This window comes from Chelonia mydas, chromosome 2 (genome assembly GCF_015237465.2).
Source record: "Chelonia mydas isolate rCheMyd1 chromosome 2, rCheMyd1.pri.v2, whole genome shotgun sequence".
Classification (NCBI taxonomy): Eukaryota; Metazoa; Chordata; order Testudines; family Cheloniidae; genus Chelonia; species Chelonia mydas.
The window spans coordinates 83193170-83213342 of NC_057850.1; the positions used below are offsets into that span (position 1 = coordinate 83193170).

General features: G+C 38.8%; 1 protein-coding gene across 2 annotated transcripts in view; it reads right to left on the minus strand.

The window, feature by feature from the left end:
* Positions 1-1131: 1131 nt before the first annotated feature.
* Positions 1132-20173, minus strand: part of DLGAP1 (DLG associated protein 1) — a 605986-nt gene continuing 586944 nt past the window's right edge. The window contains exons 9-12 of one of the 2 annotated variants that reach the window (XM_007063887.4): positions 19158-19579; positions 11034-11125; positions 7995-8147; positions 1132-4911 (exon numbers count right to left, since the gene is read on the minus strand). In XM_007063887.4, coding sequence (XP_007063949.1) covers positions 4702-4911; positions 7995-8147; positions 11034-11125; positions 19158-19579 — 877 coding nt within the window. In that variant the 3' untranslated portion in view covers positions 1132-4701. The remainder of the gene's footprint in view (positions 4912-7994; positions 8148-11033; positions 11126-19157; positions 19580-20173) is intronic. The other variant, XM_043538800.1, reaches the window with a different exon arrangement.

Below are 20173 nucleotides of genomic sequence, written 5' to 3' on the forward strand. Positions count from 1 at the left end.
ACCAAGTGTATTGCTAGCACAGATAGTGTTCACCTTGATTAATCATGAGGGTCGGGTGGAGGTAAAGACCTTGCACAAGGGCTTTGTACATTCGCTCTCTGGAAAACAGTTTGAAAATATCTGTTATTTGGTGCATTCTGGTCCATTCTGAATGCAAAAGAAGTCTTCAGAAGGCTTTTTAATGAACCTCAGGGATATCACCTCTAGTAGAGACAGTTTAATTGTATCCAGAGAGGACTGAATTCTGTCAAAGAAAGGGAAATTCTCTCCATCTGGTGGGTGGTAAAGCTTTAACAATGGGTCTCCATCTATCACATCACTGACACAAGCCTCCACTGTAGTCTTCCTGTGCTTAGACTCTGTCTCTTATAAAACACAAGAGGTTAGTGTGGTTATATCGTGTTAGGGTGACAAATTCAAATGTAATTGGCTTAACTAGCATAAGGTATGGTACATTGTGGAGTACAGGCATGAAATTAAAATAATTATCCTTAATATACTGACTCCACAGCCTGATTTATTTTATAATGTTGGCATTCATTTGTATTGTTATGAAATAGAGATGACAGGCTTAGAATTCAGATGGGCATTGCTTTAAGAATTACAGAATGTCTTTGTCACACATACTGGACAAAGTTCATTCTGGTGCAGGTGGACAGAATTCCACTGAAAGGAATTCAGCTGTACTTCCTTATGCCAATTTGTCTCACCACGTTTTAGCCACAAGTGAAGGTAATTACAGCATGAAGGGACCCAGTGTGGTGAAAAATAAACAAACATAGGGCTTGTCCTCACTTCACTGAAGTCAATTGCAGAACTTCTGTTGTCTTTGTGGGGCTTAACCCCATGTAGCTTTGCCTTTGAAAATATTTCTAAGGAGCCAGACCTTGATCCTGGTAACACTTACATATGTGAGTAACTTTATTCATATGAATATTTCCAGTGAGTTCAATGGGACTCTTCATGTGAGTTGAGTTACTCATGCAAAGTTTTCAGAAGATCAGAATCTAAACCTCTGAATACTTAACGGTAGCTTTCTGGTGGTTATGCTTTTATACTTGACCACATCAAATGAATCATTTTTACTGTTATGGAATTGTGAATTTGCATTGAAAACCCACAGCTCTTACAAACAGTGCATTAATTATTTTATTAATTTGCTCTTTTTTTACATTATGGGAAACGTTTGTCTATTTACATTTTTCTCTCCACACACAAACTAGATAGATAATCCTATGAAAACCCAATTCATAAAGCCATAAAAATGCTCTCTACCCCTCCTTCTAAAGGCTTTCAATTTTGTTCCTTTTTTTCCAAACCAAAAACACTTTTAAAATCACATTTGGGAATGCAGGTAAGCTAGTGATTTACATTCCAGTTATTATTTAAAATATGCATTTAAACATTTTTTAAAAAAAGAAACAATAAATTCACAAAGATAAAATTTAAATTAAAGTGATAGTGCACATCAGAACATTAAGGGAACACCAATAAATAAACTGAAATATATTACAAATAAGTTATTTCTATTTACCTTTTCAAATATTAAAAATCTTTACTCCATTTCTTCATCATTCTTTACAAAAAGATTATGAGAATTTTATGGAAACATCTGCGAAAAATATAATAAATACTTCTTTTAAAACTTTCAATGCAGGAGACAAAAACAACCTTTTTGTCTTTTAAATTTTCCCCCAAGGGAAAAAAAGCAACAATTTTATACCAAGTTAAACGGAATATAGTAATTTTTAGTTTATATTTGAACAGATAAGAATAAAAAATAAATAATTACAACTTACACTAAAATAAGTGATGTAACAGATGTCTGTGGTGATATGTAATAAGTCAAGTGGCTAACTAGTGGCATTGTAGGGGGCAGAAGTAGTTTCTGTCCTGTATTTACCAATTTCTAAATTGCGTGTACACTTCAAATTTTGCTGTAAAGCTAGGCAAATGTTATAATGGCCTGTCCACAGGTGTTAGGAACCAGCAGGCATTCAACTAAGAATCAATTTAAAATACATTCCAAAAATATCATATAATGTACAAATACAATTCATAATCTACAAGACTAAAAAGTCTTCCATTTTCCATTTTTCGGAATTCACTATGGCATAACCTTTGTATAAATGTCTGTAGCCACTTCTCAATCTAAGTCTTAACTCTTCTTTCAGAAAACTTCAAATCAGCTGAAACGTACTTATGAACGTGCATCTTCACCTGAATGCTGCTTTGTACAAATGAGTTCCAAATAATTTTTAATACTTAACATGACTATATGACCAAAAGTGGCAGTTGGCACTATATATACTGCAAACACTGTGATTTTTCATTGCTGCTAAAAGTTAAATGAAGTGGGTTCTTTTCAAAACTAGCAAATACACTGGTATTCAAATGCTTATAGGGCCAACCTTTCAAAGCTCCCTTAACATGAAGCACTCAGTGGGGTTACACTGGATTTCTGATCACTGTAGTTAAAAGTCTTTTAAATATTAAATTATTAGCCCTTATCTTGTAAACCACAGCAGTAAATATTTGTGCCCTGTTTATAAATACATAGCTCAGATACCAATGGCTTTGAGAGGTAGCAAATTCTCTAGTGGCTTTACAATGTTTTCATGAAACTATTTGGTGCCAAAACCTATTACCTCTCCTAACGTCTTGAATGAAATTAAATTAGCACTTGGCTATGTTACATTAAAAGAAGCTGTCTGGCATGATCTTAGATGTATATTTTTAGAAAGCGCTTAACTTTCTGGTGGGAATTTCAAATGTTTTAGATGGGAGCTACACAGTTAAGGCTACCATGCACTGGAATTTTCACAGGTGGAATGTTCACACTGTTTAAATAAGGAGGGCATTTACAGCCAACTTTGGTTGGATGCAAAGTACACATTAGCCACCACTCAGTGGACTCTGTCACTATACTATTTCCAGGTTAGAGAGAAAAGATCTTCCTTTCTTGTAAGGGTCACACCCTGCTATATGGATGTCCAAGTGGGAGAAGAGACGATCAGAACCACCCTGAGCAGGGCAGGATTCTAACCTAGAGCTCAAGAGAGCACTAACAATGGGGAATGGCTACTATGCCAGAAGACACAAAAGGGCATGGTCTGCTGACGAGGGGGCATAGCCAGGTGGGCCCGGCCAACTAGCACCAATGTTGCCTTCTGCAGCATGTGCAGGCTGCTCATTTTCAGCGACATACCCAAGACCTCCTATCCTGTGTTGGTACAATGGCTAGTGTCACTAATGCACACCCAACACCTTCCTCCACCAGTGCAACTCCAAGCAGCAAGGACAAGATTTTACCTTAAGTATCAAGTAAATTGCTGAAGACTAGGGAATGCATATTGTTCATGATTTCAAAAGCTAGTGTAGTGAACAAATATAGGCTCATTATGGTCCCACTGTGTCTGAAAAATCCTCACTTTTGAAAAATGGGGTATTTTATATTATTAAAAAAAGAGACTAAAGGAGAAACTTACTCCCAGCTATGAACCATCTGATGGAAGCAGTCTGACCTGAAGCTTACAACCAGCTGTGTATAAAACAAAACAAAGTCTTGCTTTGAAAAACATCATGGATTCCATTAACAGTATTTCAGTAACAGGGGTGGATGGGTGTGAAATCTGATCATTTCACCAAGATTAAGACATCAACAAAACCAAGCTGTTTTTTTTTTTCTTCTTTTTTAAATCCAATATAATTCATACAATACAATACGATAGGAAATGACAATACAGTACAGTTTTAAAAATTCTTAATACTTTGACAAAAAAGTCCCTTTTTATATTATCTTCAACCATAATTTCTTCTTATCTCCTTTTCTTTTGCCTTTTTATTGCCTTTCAAAATAGATGATTTCCCTGGAAGATTGAATTTACAATCTTCTGCTGATCAAAATGTTTAAGTAGTGATTGATGAAATACAAATGAGGCAGTTTGTGCAGCTGTGAGAGTGTGCAGATATCTTTTCACAGGATCTTTTCTGTCCCTCACCATCTCACCTGCACAATTTACTTCTCCCTCCTTTTCACCACAACACAGCCATCTCTCCCCTTACCTCGCCCTTTGTGACGTCTTAAATTCAGGTGAGATATGATTCTGAGGTTTAGAATAAAGTGCGCCATCTGCTTAAAAAATAATAGTAATAAAAAGAAGGGAAATCTGAGCCATAGCTCCTTTAATCTTTAATGAGGAAGACGGCAGAGTCCCAAAGGATCACCCTGCATTACTGAATTTCCAAAATACTCTATAGTTTTATATTGCTGTACACCAGGTAACAGACTAACTTTAGATAAACTAAAGATCATGAATGAGTTAAATGGTGCATTTACTATACAGGTGCATGTGTGTCTGTGTGTACGTGAGTTCTGTATTTAGTTCTTAAACAGAAAGAAGGATTGTACTCTCTTACACGAGGCAAGGTGGGAGCATCAATACATGTGACAAAGCATTATAATGACATGGGCAAACCTTTAGAAAGCAATGGTTATTAGAGGACACCTCTTGGATGATCGACAACTACACCACAAAAGTGGACTTCATTGGGATCATTGGGATTATGGAGGGAGAGAGAGAGAGAAAGAAAGAAAGAGGGGAATACAAATACTTAATGGTGGCTCTGAATAGGGACCTACAGGAGCAGATAATACAAGAGACTTGTCTTGCCAGTGAGAGTCCTCCTGGTGGGATCCCTTCATAGCCTCGTCTGGGCTTCGGGGATGTAAATCTCAATGCTTTCAGCGCTCTCAGTGGCTGAATTCTGGCGGACAGATGCGGCTCGTTTGGCAGCCATCAGCCGTTTCCGGGCCTCTTGACGCTGTGAGCTTTCCAGAGAACGTTCCCGTAAGAGTGGCACCTGACCTTTCGCTGGCTTCTTTGGCACTGGAGGAGGGACCCTTCTCTCCTGATCAAAGCAGAAGGTTAATGACATTATACAGCTTCTCAGGGAAAGCTTGGAAAAAACTAGGATAGGTCAGTAGTTAGAACACACATTTTACCTAAGGTTTGTTAGTTCTTATCTGCATTTTTTTCTTCATTGAACTGGCTTTTGTATTCAAGGGTTCATAAAAATAATGTAAGCTTAAAGCAAAGGATAGTATTGATAGCAGTGCTAGTTCTCCACAGGTACGGTGTGTATTAAACGCCTGGCGCTGAAAGGGCCGAAGCTCCCACAGCTAACCAATTAATGCGGTTCCCATTGGGGAATCCAGACTCCTCGTCCTGGTGCCAGGGATTAGAAAGGAGAGCATCTTAAACAGAACTTTGTAGCACTATTTAAGCTAATACAGTTTCATAAACCTAATGTTTAAATTCTACTACGGAATTAAAAAAACCCAACTCCTATCAAACTCTTTGGGTTTGTCAATAAAATTAATTTACTATAGCAGCAATCTGTGTTACAGAAGTGAAAGCACAAATGACCTTGTCCCTTACACAGTACATACATAGCACTAGATGGGCTTACAACACTGAGATTCAATGGATATATATCACACAGTAAATGTAATGTAAACTAGCAGCTTGGAGTTGGCTATACAGTTAGAATAAAAAACATGTGTTTAGTGGTGGCTGATCTTGGTAATAGCTCAAATAATCCACACTTTTCATGTCTCACTATAAAAATTCTTTAAATTTAGCACCATGCTGAATGAACGTGAGGAATTACAATAACCTACACACTGAAAAATGGGTAGGAATTTTAAAAAAAATCACTGAGAGAACATACACTAATCGTCACTTGAGCAGCCAAAGATACATGGTTAACAAAGACGTAATTTATATATTTTTATATCTATAAGGATGGCTTTAGAAAAAGTGTGTATTCAGTTCTGAATTTCAGGCAGCTATAAAGTTTTTGTCATGTCAATTTAGATGGTCTTTTAAATTACATCTCCTTCCAAATGTGAACATGGTTTCTGAGAGTAGGAATTTTATTACTACAAAGATTCCATTCTAGCCTTTAGTTTGCTCTCATGTTGATCACAACAGCCTTTATTACTTGAAATATAAAGCTGCCTAGTTGCACTTATTGTTCACACTTTGCTTTTTCCTCTACATCTAAAGATTAATCTATGCTGTTTAACAAGGGCCCAAGGGGGGCGGGGGCGGGGGAGCAGGAGACAGAGGCAAATGCAAATATCAATTCCACAGAAAGTTTTCATTCTTTTTTTCCTTTTAAAATAGGAGATGAACAGTTTAATTTAAAATCACAGTCAAATGAAACAGGAACAGAGTCAGTGTAATTCTTTAAAGTGCATAACCTCTACCTTCCTACTGCAGATTGTAAATACATACGATCCTTTCTTCATTACTGCTTAACTTCTTTTAACCCTTTATAGTCTTCCTTTTGGTGGGATTTCCTTGAAATGTTTTCAAGGAAAATGAAAGGGACATTTTTAGTAAAACTCTCTTTTCTTCATGCTGAAGACTGGACACATTCTTTTGCATTAGAAGCTAATGAAAAATCGTACATTAGCATGTGCGCGCATGTGTGTTTGCAGTTTTACAGCTCCTTCTCAAGAAAGACATATTAAAAAGTAATTACCTGACTTCTGTATTGTAGCCTCAGAAAACAAACAAGGGCCACCCCCAAATAAAACACTAATGGTATTCCTCTGATGGTTTGGGATTAACCTGGAATTTGGCTCTCCTAATTCAGAAACAAAGGGCATGATTTTTTAGTCTTTTTTGGTGGGAACAGGATTCTAACAGAAATGCATTTGGAAGTTCTGTGGAAACTTGTGTTCTGTGGAAATCTGCTGGAAGATTTGTGGAAATCTGTGTTATTATTTGTCCAAAAGAAAATGCCACTTTGCTTGTCTGCAACAAGATGGATCAGAGCTATTTTTAGGGCAGTTAATCCAGACATCAGTTTGGGTTACCCAGACGTATATATTACTTGAAAAAGGGTATAATACTTTGTCTGCAAATGGTGCACTCCTTGCTCCCTTGCCTTTTTGGTGTATGTTTATGACACATAGGTAAGGATATGTCATCAGCCAATGCCCATTTCTGAGTCTAATGAGGCTAATGGAAACCCAGCTGTAGCGTTAGATGGCAGCAGGAGCATAGCATTAGATTGTACATTCCTCTGGACACAGATCTGGCTTTAAGTGTTTTCTGTGAAGTTTCTAACTCACTTATGGGTTCTATAAAATAAACAATTATGATAACAATAGTTTTGGAGAACTGTATTGTGGCTCACCCAAGGTGCTGTTTGACCAGCTGATCAGCTGTCCTGATGGTGAGGATTAAAAATAAGGATATGTGCCAAACCAGAATGAAAAAAGGAACATGGTTCACACTTGGAAACCTGGTAGTCTCTTTATGGCAACAACAGAAAACTCTGTTAAAAATAATTACCAGTGCTACAAATGATTTTTGGGCTATCTCGCAAAAATAACATTACCAGCAAAATGAACCCAATTACAAGAATTTCCATTTAAAAAACAAAAGAAAGCAAACAAAAAAAAATAGCATGGAAAGATTACCATGCAACTTGTAGGAAGTTTGGTTTTAGCTCTGTATGACGGCAGTTGGTTTATCACTGTACTTATCATCTGGTTACCAAAGTCAGTGATGATTTCTAGTTTTCTCAGTAACAAAGCCTATAGTGTGCAAGTAAACTGAATTCTTGCTATATGCAATAATATGCACCATAAATGTGATTTATTTAAATTTAAGAAGCAATATATATGGCAGTTCCTTCCAACGACTGATAAACTAGTATGATTAAATGTAAAGTTTAACAAAGTACTACATTCCCATTATCCAATTCACAAAGACAGATTTGGTTTTAAAATATGCCTGAAACATATTACAGATAATATCCCAGATGACTGTTATGTAAACATTGTTGTTACAGTGAAATGAATCTGATATGAGCTTCATTGCACATTTTTAACATCTGTACGCAGAGGACTATTTAATTTGTCCAGTATTTGTGCAGGGTTTTAAATGAAGCATACAAAATCTACATTGTTCTACCTTCTTGTCATGAGGATCCATCTGTTTCCAATTATTGGCCTTTAACTGATGAAGTTCATCAAATTTCATACTAATATTTTCTATGGACAACTGGAGCATATCCCAAAACCCTGCTAAATCCTGGGAGGTCGGCCTTGGATGTGCATTAGGATTCTGTACAACAGAAGAAAAAAATATTTTGGCTTTAGTATCTTTTAATATAAAGCATTTGTGCAAACAGCTATGCACTTCACAGTAAAGCAGTTTACTTCGATTCAAATTGATCAATGAGATACTTAGAAGAAGTTAATAGAAATGAGAAAGAACACTTTTTACTAGTATTTTTACTTATAAAGATTTAGAGCTAAATTCTGACAGGTGTGCTCCAGAAAACCTGTGGTTTCCCCTGAAGTCAGTGGCCTCAATTCTGGCTACCCATCAAAACATAGGGAAAGTTGGTTCTCCGTCCTTCTGTAACAGGAGCAGCAGGGTGGCACTCTTTGGCACAGCCAAGGGGTCTACCCTGGGTAAAATCCTGGCTGCACTGAAGTCAATGGCAAGATTCCTGTTGACTTCACTGCTGTCAGGATTTCATCCCACATTTCTGCATGTGCATCTACTGATTCAACAGGGCATGAATTCACATTTGTACAGTGCTTCAATGATATTAAGGACTATGAAAATACTACATTTTAAATAAATGTATCCTGGACAGATTATTTATATTCCTGGCAAAAATAATCTGGGCAGAAGGAAATATATGGGGAAAGAGAATATGGATGCACATTAACCCTACTTTTGCAGGGCACTCTTTTGGGGAGAGTTATATGTTGAACCAGAATCTGACCGTTAAAACTTTACTTGTGCCACTGGCTCGTAAGATTTTGACCTTCCAGTCAAATGATACACACTGCTGTGGTGAAGTCTGTCTAAAGGATCTCTTTAAATGATTTACATCAAATAGACTGTTGGATACGTGGGTTTACAGCTTGATTTTTCAGAAGTGCTGAACATCCACAACTTCACTTGAGGTAATGGGCTTTATGGGTGCTCAGTGCCTCTTCAAATCAGACCTGTCCTGACACCCAACAATTCTATATGATAGCTGGCTCAGTTGAGATTATGGCTTTATCTCACATTGTGTTAACATATCTTTCTCCAGCAAAAGCAAGTGCTGGTTGTGAAACTGTTTCCCTTAAGAAATTTCTACCACTGTATTTTTTTCATAGTGGGATGCCTATCCCACTATGAGAGAAGCGTGATGCCTATCCCACCAAAGCAGTGACTCTGGAAAAAGAAGAAGTCACTTTTCTGCATAGAAAGGATACAGGTTATAACAGGATTCTTAGTTCTTGACCATTGACATTATTAGGTAGGCAAACTGAAATAGTAACTTTTACATACACAGATATGGGAACAAAATACTTTTTCATTCTTCATGGTAAAAAGAGAAGGACTAACTCATGCAGAACTGATTTCCATTGCGTCTTGCAATTTAGGCAGATTTCTAATTTAGGCCCTGATCCTCTGAGGTGCTTTGCCTTCAGTGAGAGCTGAAGGCCCTCAGTACTTTGCCACAAGATTGAGCCTCTGATTCCAAAGTAGAGTTCAGTATGGAGTTTTTACAGTTATATTTTTCTCTTTAAGGCCCTGATCCAGCTCTCTCTTTGAGAGACTCCTAATGACCTGGATGAGAACTGGGTCAGGTGCTGAAAGAAAATATCACATTAAAATATACACTATCCCATAATGTCAACTTGGCATAGTTCAAAAAGTGTTTTTGTAACAATTCAAAACAAAATCAGTTTATCTGTAATTTGGAGCCATGGCAGTCTTATCTCAGCCTGATTGGATGTTTTAAGAAGAGAACTTAATAACAGGATGGTTAGTGCAGAGGAAGGAAAGCAATGAGTTCTGCGGTCCATTCTCTGCTCTGCCCTGACCTTTCTGTGCTTCAGATTCCTCATGAGTAAATTGGGGGTAATTGTGCTTATCTACTCTGCAATGGTGAATCATTAAACATTTGATAACTGAGCGCTCTTCTGTTTAGCAGACAAAGGTATAACAAGTTGAAGTTGAAACTAAATAAATTCAGACTAAAAATAAGATGAAAATGTTTAATAGTGAGGGTAATTAGCTATGGGAACCACTTATTAAGGGTCGTGGTGGATTCTCCTTCACTAGAAATTTTTAAATCAAGATTGGCCATTTTTCTAAAACATATGCTATAGCTGAAACAGGAATTAATTTAGGGAAGTTCTATGGCCTGTGTTGTACTGGAAGGTCACACTAGATGACAACAGTGGTCCCTTCTGGCCTTAAAATCTATGAATTAGTTTAAAACATGGTTTGAAATCTTTGATAAATGCAAAGTATTATCATCATTTTAGGTATGTGGTATACAATGTATTGTGCATTATTAGGGATAAGCAAACTGATTCTGAGAAATTAAGAACTTTCTTTTGCCTTTTTTGGAGATTTGGAAGAGTTTGATTAGCCTCAATTATTCATTATTTTTCATTTTTGCAAAATGGTACACTTCCTTGGTTTGGAGGCAGATGGGCCAAAATTCCACAACAGATACTGATTTACGATACATCTGTCCAACTGAAAGCAAGCAGCACTGGAAATCCCATGAGAAAGTGTCATCCCACAAGATTTCCAGTCCAATTTTGAAAACTCAAGAGGTTCACTCAGTTTTGAAAAGCTTCCAAACCTTTGGGTGCTTATCTGAAAAGAATCCAAATTCCAAGTGTGAAATCCTGCCTCTGTAGAAGTTATTGGCAAAGCTCCTATTGAATTTCATCCTAAGCCTTTTGAGTTTCTCTCTTTTTAAATTATTATGGGCCTCACAGAGACCTCCCACTGTTTTTACACTGGTATAACTCCATTAAATTCAATGGATTTACATTGGTTGGATGAATCAAGCCCTTTATTGGAATAAATTGGAGATATTCTAATCTAGAAAAAGCTTTAGACAATTTAAGGCATAGTGACTCACAGAATAAATTCCTTAGCAATAACAGAAGCACAATCATATCTATAATAAACATTACATACCAGGTTTTCTTCACACAGTTCTCTGAACTGGTAAAATTTCTGGGCCATGAGAAGCTGGGCACTGCCCACTGCAGTTCGAATTTTCCCTAGAACTGACAGGAAAGCAAAGATAAGTCAGCACCAGGTAGACACTGGTGCCTTTCTGTAGTGATTGAACCAGATACACCAATGAGGAAGTTATGGAGTAAACATCTTTCATTTTACCTCTTTTGCTGGTATAGCTTATACAGGATCCCCAAATGAAAACATTGGTGAAACAGGACGATCTGCCCTTTTAAAGGACGGGGGGGGGCGAGAGGGGGGCTGGTGATCAGCCAAACCTGTTTGATTATCAGACCCAGTTGGGAAGGAGCCAGGTGATACTTATAAAGGGCTGAGAGCACTCAGTTGTGGGGAGCTGCAGGACAGAGGTTGGCTCTTGTGACGGTCCCTGGAGCAGAGAGGTGTAGAGTGAAGCCTGTGTTGGTCAGGGGAATAGCTTTGGTTTGTGTTATCTGGTGAGTTTTTTGTTTGAATTAATAAGCACACTTCTATGCTGGTATAACCACATCTACATGGTAGCTTTTGCTGATATAGAAATGTTGTGAAAAATCACCCCCTTTCTGACACTGTTATATCTGCCAAAGTTTCTAATGTAGACCTGACCTCATATGCAGAACAGTAAAGAGCTTTCAGAAAGTGTTACAAATGTGGAACTAATCATGTGCCATATTGGGGAAACACAGCTTTTACCAAAACCTCTGCTGTTTCCCTCAGAAACAGAGGGCCCAGTTCTTGGGTCTGGTTGACTGCTGGCTGGTGCTGGTCCCAGGAGGAGGAAACAGTGGCTCTATGTCACACTTACAACCTCCACCCTGATCCTAGGGCCATCCAGAGGCTTTTTCAGTCACCACTGCAACTTTGAGCAGCTTCAGGGCTGCTCTCAATTGTCCCCAGCCACCTATGGTCCTAACTGGCCATTTCAGTAGCCAACACTCACCAGAGCATAACGGTGCTCCATGTCATGTTTCCCCCAGCTGCGTCCACTACACTGGTGGCCCGGAGGAAGGCAGCAAAGGGTCACTATGGCAGCTTTGCACCTCTTGGCAATTCCTGCACACTGGTCAGTTAAATCAGCTTTATGGTCTCTTTGCACCATCAGAGTGGTGCAATGAGTTAGAGTAGACCCTGGCCCATAGTATATGGTTTTACAACAGTCTGGATGGACTTAAATTGGTATTTACCACTTTACTAATGAAAGACATTTGTTCTGCTTTGATCTGAACCATTATTATTAAAAATAATTATTGTAGCGCCCAGAGGCTGCAACTAAGATAGGGCCCCATTGTGCTAGGCAGTGTACAAGCACATAGAGGCAGTCCGTGAAGAGCTTATAGTCTAAATAGACAAGACAAACAGTGTGAAGTAGGGAGAACTGAGGCACAGAGAGGTGAAGTGACTGGCCCGAGGTCACCCGGCAGGTCAGTGGCAGAACCCAGAATAGATCCCAGTCTCCTGACTCCCAAGCCAATGCCATGTCTATGGACCATGCTAAACCCCTATAAATTCAAACACAGTGTTGAGGAGAGCTCAAAGGGGGAAAATGCCTTCAACACTTTGGGGTTGTAAAATCCACAGTAAAGAACTCAGCCCACCCACAGGCCAGACTTTATAGGTGGCTACCAGAGGCACTGCCACAAAATCATTTAAAACTGAAAGACTCTTCTGGGTATTCACAAACACGAAGACATCAAGCAAGTAGGGACAAAACTAAGTTATGAACTGAAGTAGGCTTAACTGAAGCCAGGTATACAATCACAGCTCCATGTTTTACCCTTTTAGGGCTGATTAATGTAGCACAACAACTTAGCCAAGTGGAAGTAAAGTTGGACATAGAATACACTGTAAAAGGAAGAAGGGTAAAATAGTCGGGGGGTGGGGGTGGGAGGGAAGCCTTTTATGATTCTTCCTTCAGAGCCCTACAGAAAAGAATGCCATGCATACACAAGCACAGTCCAAGCCTTTCGCTTTGCTCCCAGAGCTCAGCACTGCCAGGAAATAGCTCTGAACTAGAAGATTCACTAAGTGGAATATTTTCAGCACGTTGCACCGGGAATTCTACTTACAACTGTCATTATTGTTAGTAAAGGTTGCGTGTCTAATTCCCTGCGCACTGTGCTGCAAATGCACCCCTTGCAGTGTCTAGTCATTTATGCAACCCAGTGTGCAAACCACTCAACTGAAAGGAACTTTCAATGGTGGGGAGGAGCTACTTTGAGAGCTTTCATGTGGTTCCCATTGTTATGAAAACTCTTCCCACTGTGTGTATTTCAGAACAGCTGCCTCATCTGGAGCTTGGCCATCTGATGCTTCACAACACAGCCTGGGAGTTGAGAGGGGGAAAATGGTCCCTCAACTTTTCAGTAAAAAGTTAAGATAGAACTTTATACGAAATATACATTGATTGCATGGAGGTAATGTTGAAAGTCTGTTTATAAGTGAATTTAAAATACACTTTTGGGTGGGGGATGGGGATGGACATGAACCCCTTTCTTTTTGTTTTTAAAGACTACTTAATATGTTTAATATTCTAAAATATCATTCGATAGATGGGGGGGGGGGAAGGACTGGCTAGTTGTTTAAAACCTTCACCCCAGCTGATTGTGAGATGCATGCTGATGTTCTCCACTGTAACCACTTCTGCTGTAGCTCCTGCTGTATCTAGTCAAGTGTCATTGATTTTCCTACCCCTTGAAAACAAGCAGTCCATTAACATGTTACCAATCAACAAGACCAACCCTGTCACAGAAGTTTAAAAAAAAGACTTCAAACAAAGCAGGTGATAGACTGAAAGGAATCTCCCCAGAAGGCAAAAAATTTTCCTCAATAGCTAAATACTAACTTACAATACTTGTTGCTTTTAGTTTTCAAGGCAGCGTGCCTACTCCTCTGACTCAGTCAAAATCTCTAGTGCCAGGAATGGAAGGGTTAAGGTGTACTGTGGTAAAAGAAATAAAATCACTGATGCACTTATCTGGCTAAAATCCTGAGCGGCTCCATTCTTGAACACAAGTTTGGGGACAAATACTAAGTGAATGAGAGGAAGTGACAATATATCAGAAAACGACTGATGGAGTCTTAAGCAGCATGGGGAGGTGAGTGTAGGAGGAAGGTAGTATATATAAAAACATTAAAATTGACTACTTTAGTTCATAATGCTACAAACAAAATTTACAAAGCAAGCAAACAAAAAATCCCTCCTGTTCATTAAATCCATCAGGATGCAGTCATAACAGACCCTAGCAACCATTTACTTCTCTTCCAGAATAAAGTGTCCATATGGGAGAGTTATTGTGCAATAGCTATAGTGAAATATTTAATCTGGAATAGCTAAACTGGTCAATTTCCCAGACATGCTCTTAATCTGGTATATTTTCAAAGTGGTCTAGTACATTGAGCACTGGGTAGGGATTCTGGAGACCTAAGTTTTATTTCCATCTTGGCCATTGGCGGCTGGGTGACCTTGGGCAAGTCACTTCACCCCTCTGTGCCTCAATTTCTCTCTCTGTAAAATGTGAATAATGATGCTGACCTCCTTTGTAAAGCGCTTTGAGATCTACTGATGAAAATACCTAGGTATTATTTATAGCCACACAGATTATAAACTCTTTGGAGCAAGGACCATCACTTCTAATGGTGCCAAGTACACATTTTGGATGATACATAAATAAATGCAGGGGTAGAGGAGTGAAAATGCAACCCCCTTCCCCCACCCAATAAGACAAAAAGTGGAGTTCGGTACATCTTGAAAGGAGTTTGCCTGCATATGTATCAAAGAGTAACAAGAAATAGAAAAAAGTGATAAAGAAGTAAAATTGAGGTGATGTGAAAAGTCATAATATGATGAGGGTTTTTCAAAAATATTATTTGACCTCTAAACACCAGCCAAACTCTTTGCACTTTGATTATGATGGACCTCAGGGTCTAACAAAGAAACCACTTTGGGACTGTGGTTATAACATGCCACATAAAGAATGAACACCTGAGGTTTACAGCGTTGTTGGAGTCCTGTTGGTCCCAGGATATTAAAGAAACAAGGTGGGTGAGGTAACATCTTTTACTGGGCCATCTTCTGTTGGTGAGAGAGGAAAGCTTGCCTCTTGCACCAACAGAAGTTGGCCCAAATAAAATATATTACTTTCTCTGTAACACCTGACAGTTAGTCAGGGGGAACAAGCTGGATAACAGAGGAGACTGGCTGACTGCAAGGCTGAGCATCAGGAATAAGGGGAGGGAACAGTGGCAGAAAATAAAATGGACCAAGACTGAGGTTGGTGTTGCAGATGTTAGCTGTGCACTGTGCATATGAAAGAACCCTGCCATAGAGATGGTACAATCCATTTCCCAGCCAGGATGGACCAATATTTAGCCTATTTGTGTCAACAGACTTGCATTTAAATAACTCAGAGCATGACAAAAGCCAGGAAATTCAAAGTTAATGCTAACACTCGTGTCCTTAGTCAGCTATTAAGGAGAAAAGAAGCAGAATGAAACAAGCTAAGGACTGATTCTACAACCTTATACTGAGTAGCATTTATTATTGTGAGTGATCTCATTGGAGATTAATGGCACTATCTGGATGAGTAAGTGCCACTCAATAAGCATTCCAGAATCAGGCCTTCGGTCCTTTGATTTACCTGTTTTTTTAGTGTGACTGACAAGTTTTCTAGTTATAGTATTTTGTAGCCCATGGATATTTCTCTTTTCTTTAAATCTTTGTACACTGGCAAGGATAACATCTGGGACCTGGCTCTTCTGAGGCTTTGGGAAATGGGCTGGTGTAGAGGGAACTAGTCGGGGAGAAGAGTTATAGAAAAGCAGAGGACACAGAAGAGCCAGGGAGCTGTAAGAATAACTGATTATTTTATTTGCTCATAATTAGGACTACAGGAATACATCTGAGGGACAAAGAGAAATCAGTGTTTAGTTTTATTTTCTCATGCATAATCACTTGCAGAAAGAAGAGTCACTCCTATCTCTCTCCAAACTTTCCTCCCTTTTGTTCCTGAGCTTCCAATTTCATACTTCGTTTAAAACAAACTACTAAAACTTTGAAAGCCCCACATTAATTTGTCACAGTTTGTTGCCTTTGCTTAGCAGAAACCCTAGATTTGAATACAGGGTTACTACAACTTTTATGTCTAAACAAGCCCAAAGGGGTACAATATACATGCTAAGTGATAAGATTGATGATGGGCACAAATTTTGTTAAATTGCTTTGTTTTCTTTCTTAGTCTTTCATTTGTTGGGTCTGATTCATCTCTCCATTACACCAGTATTACACATCAGACCCACTGTTTGCTTTGGACAGTCATCTGAAAGTTTATGAGTCAATAAGCTACACTACTTCACAAAGATGAATGGAGATGTTTCTTAAGATTAATGAAATCAAATTAATTTTTGAAACTCTACGTGAATTCAGTATATGGCCCAAGGATTGTAGGAATGCTTTTGTTTGTACCCACAACCAGCTGCAAATGTGCCTTGAGATCATATTTCTATTGATTAATACCAGTGTGAGAGGAGAATCTGGCCCATTTATATAAGGTTTGTCAGAGTTTGTTGTGTGGTAGGGTCAGTTAAAGGCCTGATACAAAGTCAATTAAAATAAATGGAAAGAATCCCATTGACTTCAGTAGGCTTTGAATCAGGTCCTTAATACATGCTTAGGTTTGCATGCTTACTTCCAACTCTTTCCTTTCATAAAGAGAAAGCTCTAGAATCATTGCTGAATTCACAAAATAGTAAAATATGGTGAAGGAGTATCTGGTGTCCTGACTGAAAGAGTGAGTATACAACGATAAAGTGATATTAATCTGCCTACTACATATGCTACAGTTTTGTGAGGAAATGTCTTCAGATAAAACCAGCAAATTTCATACAATAAGTAGTTTATGACAAGAAAGTGGGGCAAAGACATATTTATGTATACTGGTATTTCTCTCTTGAACGACTGAAACCCTAACCTATGTTTTTATACACAGCAGTAGACTGCATTCCTAGCTAGAAACATTCAGTCCCATCTGGTAGATTCATTCCCAGTTAGATAATACCAAACGTATCTATGTAACATACAAGCTACTGTCAAATAGCAGCGAGCCGTCTCCCAGAGACAGCTGTTTCACACAAGGGCTGCATTGTCTGAGAGAAGCTTGTATCATTTTACTTCAAGTGCTGAGGGAACAAGCATTCTGTCAGCTGCCATGGCATTGAAGAAACCTCGCTCACTGCAGATTTTCATTATTTTGTTATCAGGCCAAAAACACACTGCAGACTGTCCGAGTTGAAGGTTGAAAACAAGAGATGCATTCCTTGTTCTACTTACATTTTATCAATTACAAATCCCCTCCTTCTCTGCAGCGTTTGTGTGTGTGTGTTTGTGTGTGTGTATGAAAAAGACATGATTTGCTTCTGAGTTTCCAACAACAAGCTTTTGTTCTCAGCACGAGTGAGCCGGCTACTGTGGCCCTCACCATATGCTTTTATTTGGCTTCAGGTAGAATAGGAAACTCTGTCCTGCAGTGGAATGTCAAACACAATGTCCTCAGGAAGCAGCTGTCACATTCAAGAATCGTAGATGACATCACAAAGAAGCCAGTAACTCACTAATGATTGTTAAACAAGGTTGACCCCTTTACCCCCTGTAACCTCCACCAAAACCAGGAAGTGACAGTTAATAAAGAGGTAGATAAATAATCTGCAGGATATGTAAAATGTAATTTTACATGGAGGCAATAGTAGAGCCTACATAACTCTTACCTTACTCGCCCTAAATTAGAATTTTTCCACTGATTGCTAAAAGTTTTAAGATGTTATAACTAAAAAGACAATGAAACACATCAACAAAGTTCTCATTAAAAGCTGTGTATAAATTAGCCTTAATAAATTCTATTTCCCCACTTGCCCTACATGAGTAATTGTTTTGATGGGCAAGTAAAATATCATTAGGTTTTTCCATTATCATCAGTCATTATGGTAACAAGCAGGCAAGTATATTTTGTGATTGGACTGATATCCTTTTTTCCCACATACGTATGTGTGCACACACTTTTCAATATAACCCCCACAGCCCAGTTCATGGGTTTTATCATCTGCATACCTACAGGGGGTAATTGTTCCATTGTGGCATGTCTCCTGTGCAAATAAACACTGATAATATACATTAAAGATGAAACCCAACCGAAACCCTGAATCCAAACACACCTCAAATTTGGGAAGTTTGGATCTGCCGCTGGAAGTTGTGGTATGGGCTCCAGTTTTTTGGATTGGTGGAATGGGTAGTTATATCCTATCGTTAAGGTTTTGGTAACACTTTTTTTATAAACCCATTTTCAGTTGTTTACCTTGCCAAATTATAACCATTTGGTCTGAAATTCTCCACAGTGGGTTTCTACATTGGGTTGAATAGTTTCAGTAACAATAGTTCAGCCATTTCTGGGAATGAGGCTAGGGAAAAATAAATAGGTTGTAGTATGAGTGTGCCAAATCTATGTGTTGTGTGCCTTGAACTCACAATGTTGTGTAATATTTGCATGTGCAAAATTAGAGGCCACATTATGTATACCTAGTGAGGGTCACAGAATATGGGGAGCCTGCAATATCCAGAGGACCAGCTCAGTGGCAGGAAATTAGCTGTGCAACTCCCATTTAATCTAAAGCTTATCATATAAAGAGGAGCATTTAGCCGTGACTTTTCACAGCATCACATATAGTATAGCACAGAAAAATTATTTCATATGCCAATCCATACACTGTGGATGTTTATCTAAATAAGGCCCATATTTGTCATCTATACAGATGTACACAAGACAGCTTAATTTCCATCCACGACCTCTTAGGGACATGGTATCCAAGGAAACTATTATGGCCTGACTTCCAGAGCTGTCCCAACTTCAAATGGAGTTGCAGGTACTGGGCACTGCTGCTAACCAGGCCTATCATCTGATTATTGTGCAGATAAATGGCAAATGGCCTTATCAGACCTCATAGGATTCAATGGAAAGACTCCTGCTGGCTTCAACAGGCTTTGGATCAGGTCTGAAATGACTATTTCTAGCAGTGATATTATTGTATTCAGTTACTCACTGTCTTCAGGTAAGTTGCTTTCCTGTTCTTCCCTCTCCATCTGTTGGCACCAGCCTTCCATACGATCTCTTTCTGCCTGAAGAAGCTTCAGAAACCAGTGCCCATCTCTGTGACAAACTGACCTTTGAACAGCCTCCAGAGTATCTTCAGTTATAGAATCAATCCAGGGATCCGGAGGGGGTAAAATTGAAGGATCAAAATCTGTATCAAAGTCGTCATCTACTGCACATGCATGATAATGGTTTCCTGACCCCTGTATGCTAACAGTGGAGGTGCTTGCATCTCGGGAATATTGTCTTGATATTTGCCCAGTGAATATACTGTCCTCCTGAGGGTCCACTGATATTTCAAAATTCTCATGGAAGTCCAGGTCTGCTTGCACAGCTGCTGTTACACTATTAGATCGCGTAAACCTGCGGAAGCTTCAAAGAACATAAAAACAAAATGCTTAGTGTTAAAGATATTTTCCTAGATAAACAATCCCAATGATAAACTGGAAATACAATAAAAGATGATATTCTAAGATTCTGCCTCTCCTTGCAAGGACTGAGGGAATGGCAGTCCCTGCTATAGATTTTAAATAGAAAGACCGATTTCTCTTTTTCATAATATTTATCAGCATAGATTTTTTTCTTAAAACAAACATTTCCCGCCCCCTCCCCCCCCCTCCCCCCATTATGATTTGAAGTTAGCGTTTGTGATGGTTTTTGAATTGACAGGCCTGGAGACTAGGCCAAGATTTTCAGAGATAACTATCGACTTTGGGTGTCCAATTAGACTAGACACTTTAAAGGAACCTGATTTTCAGGAAGTGTTGAACTTCCATTCTCTGACTAAGACTTCCTTTAAGATGTCTTAAGTGGGCTCCCAAAAACTGAGGCAGCCAAAATTATTAGTCACTTCTGAAAATCTTGACCTGAAGTTCTCTATGCACCATGCTTCACCGGTCAATATTATCACCTGTAGATGCCAGGGTAGTTCAGTGTCCATGTACATTCAGTCCTTGCCTCTCTGCT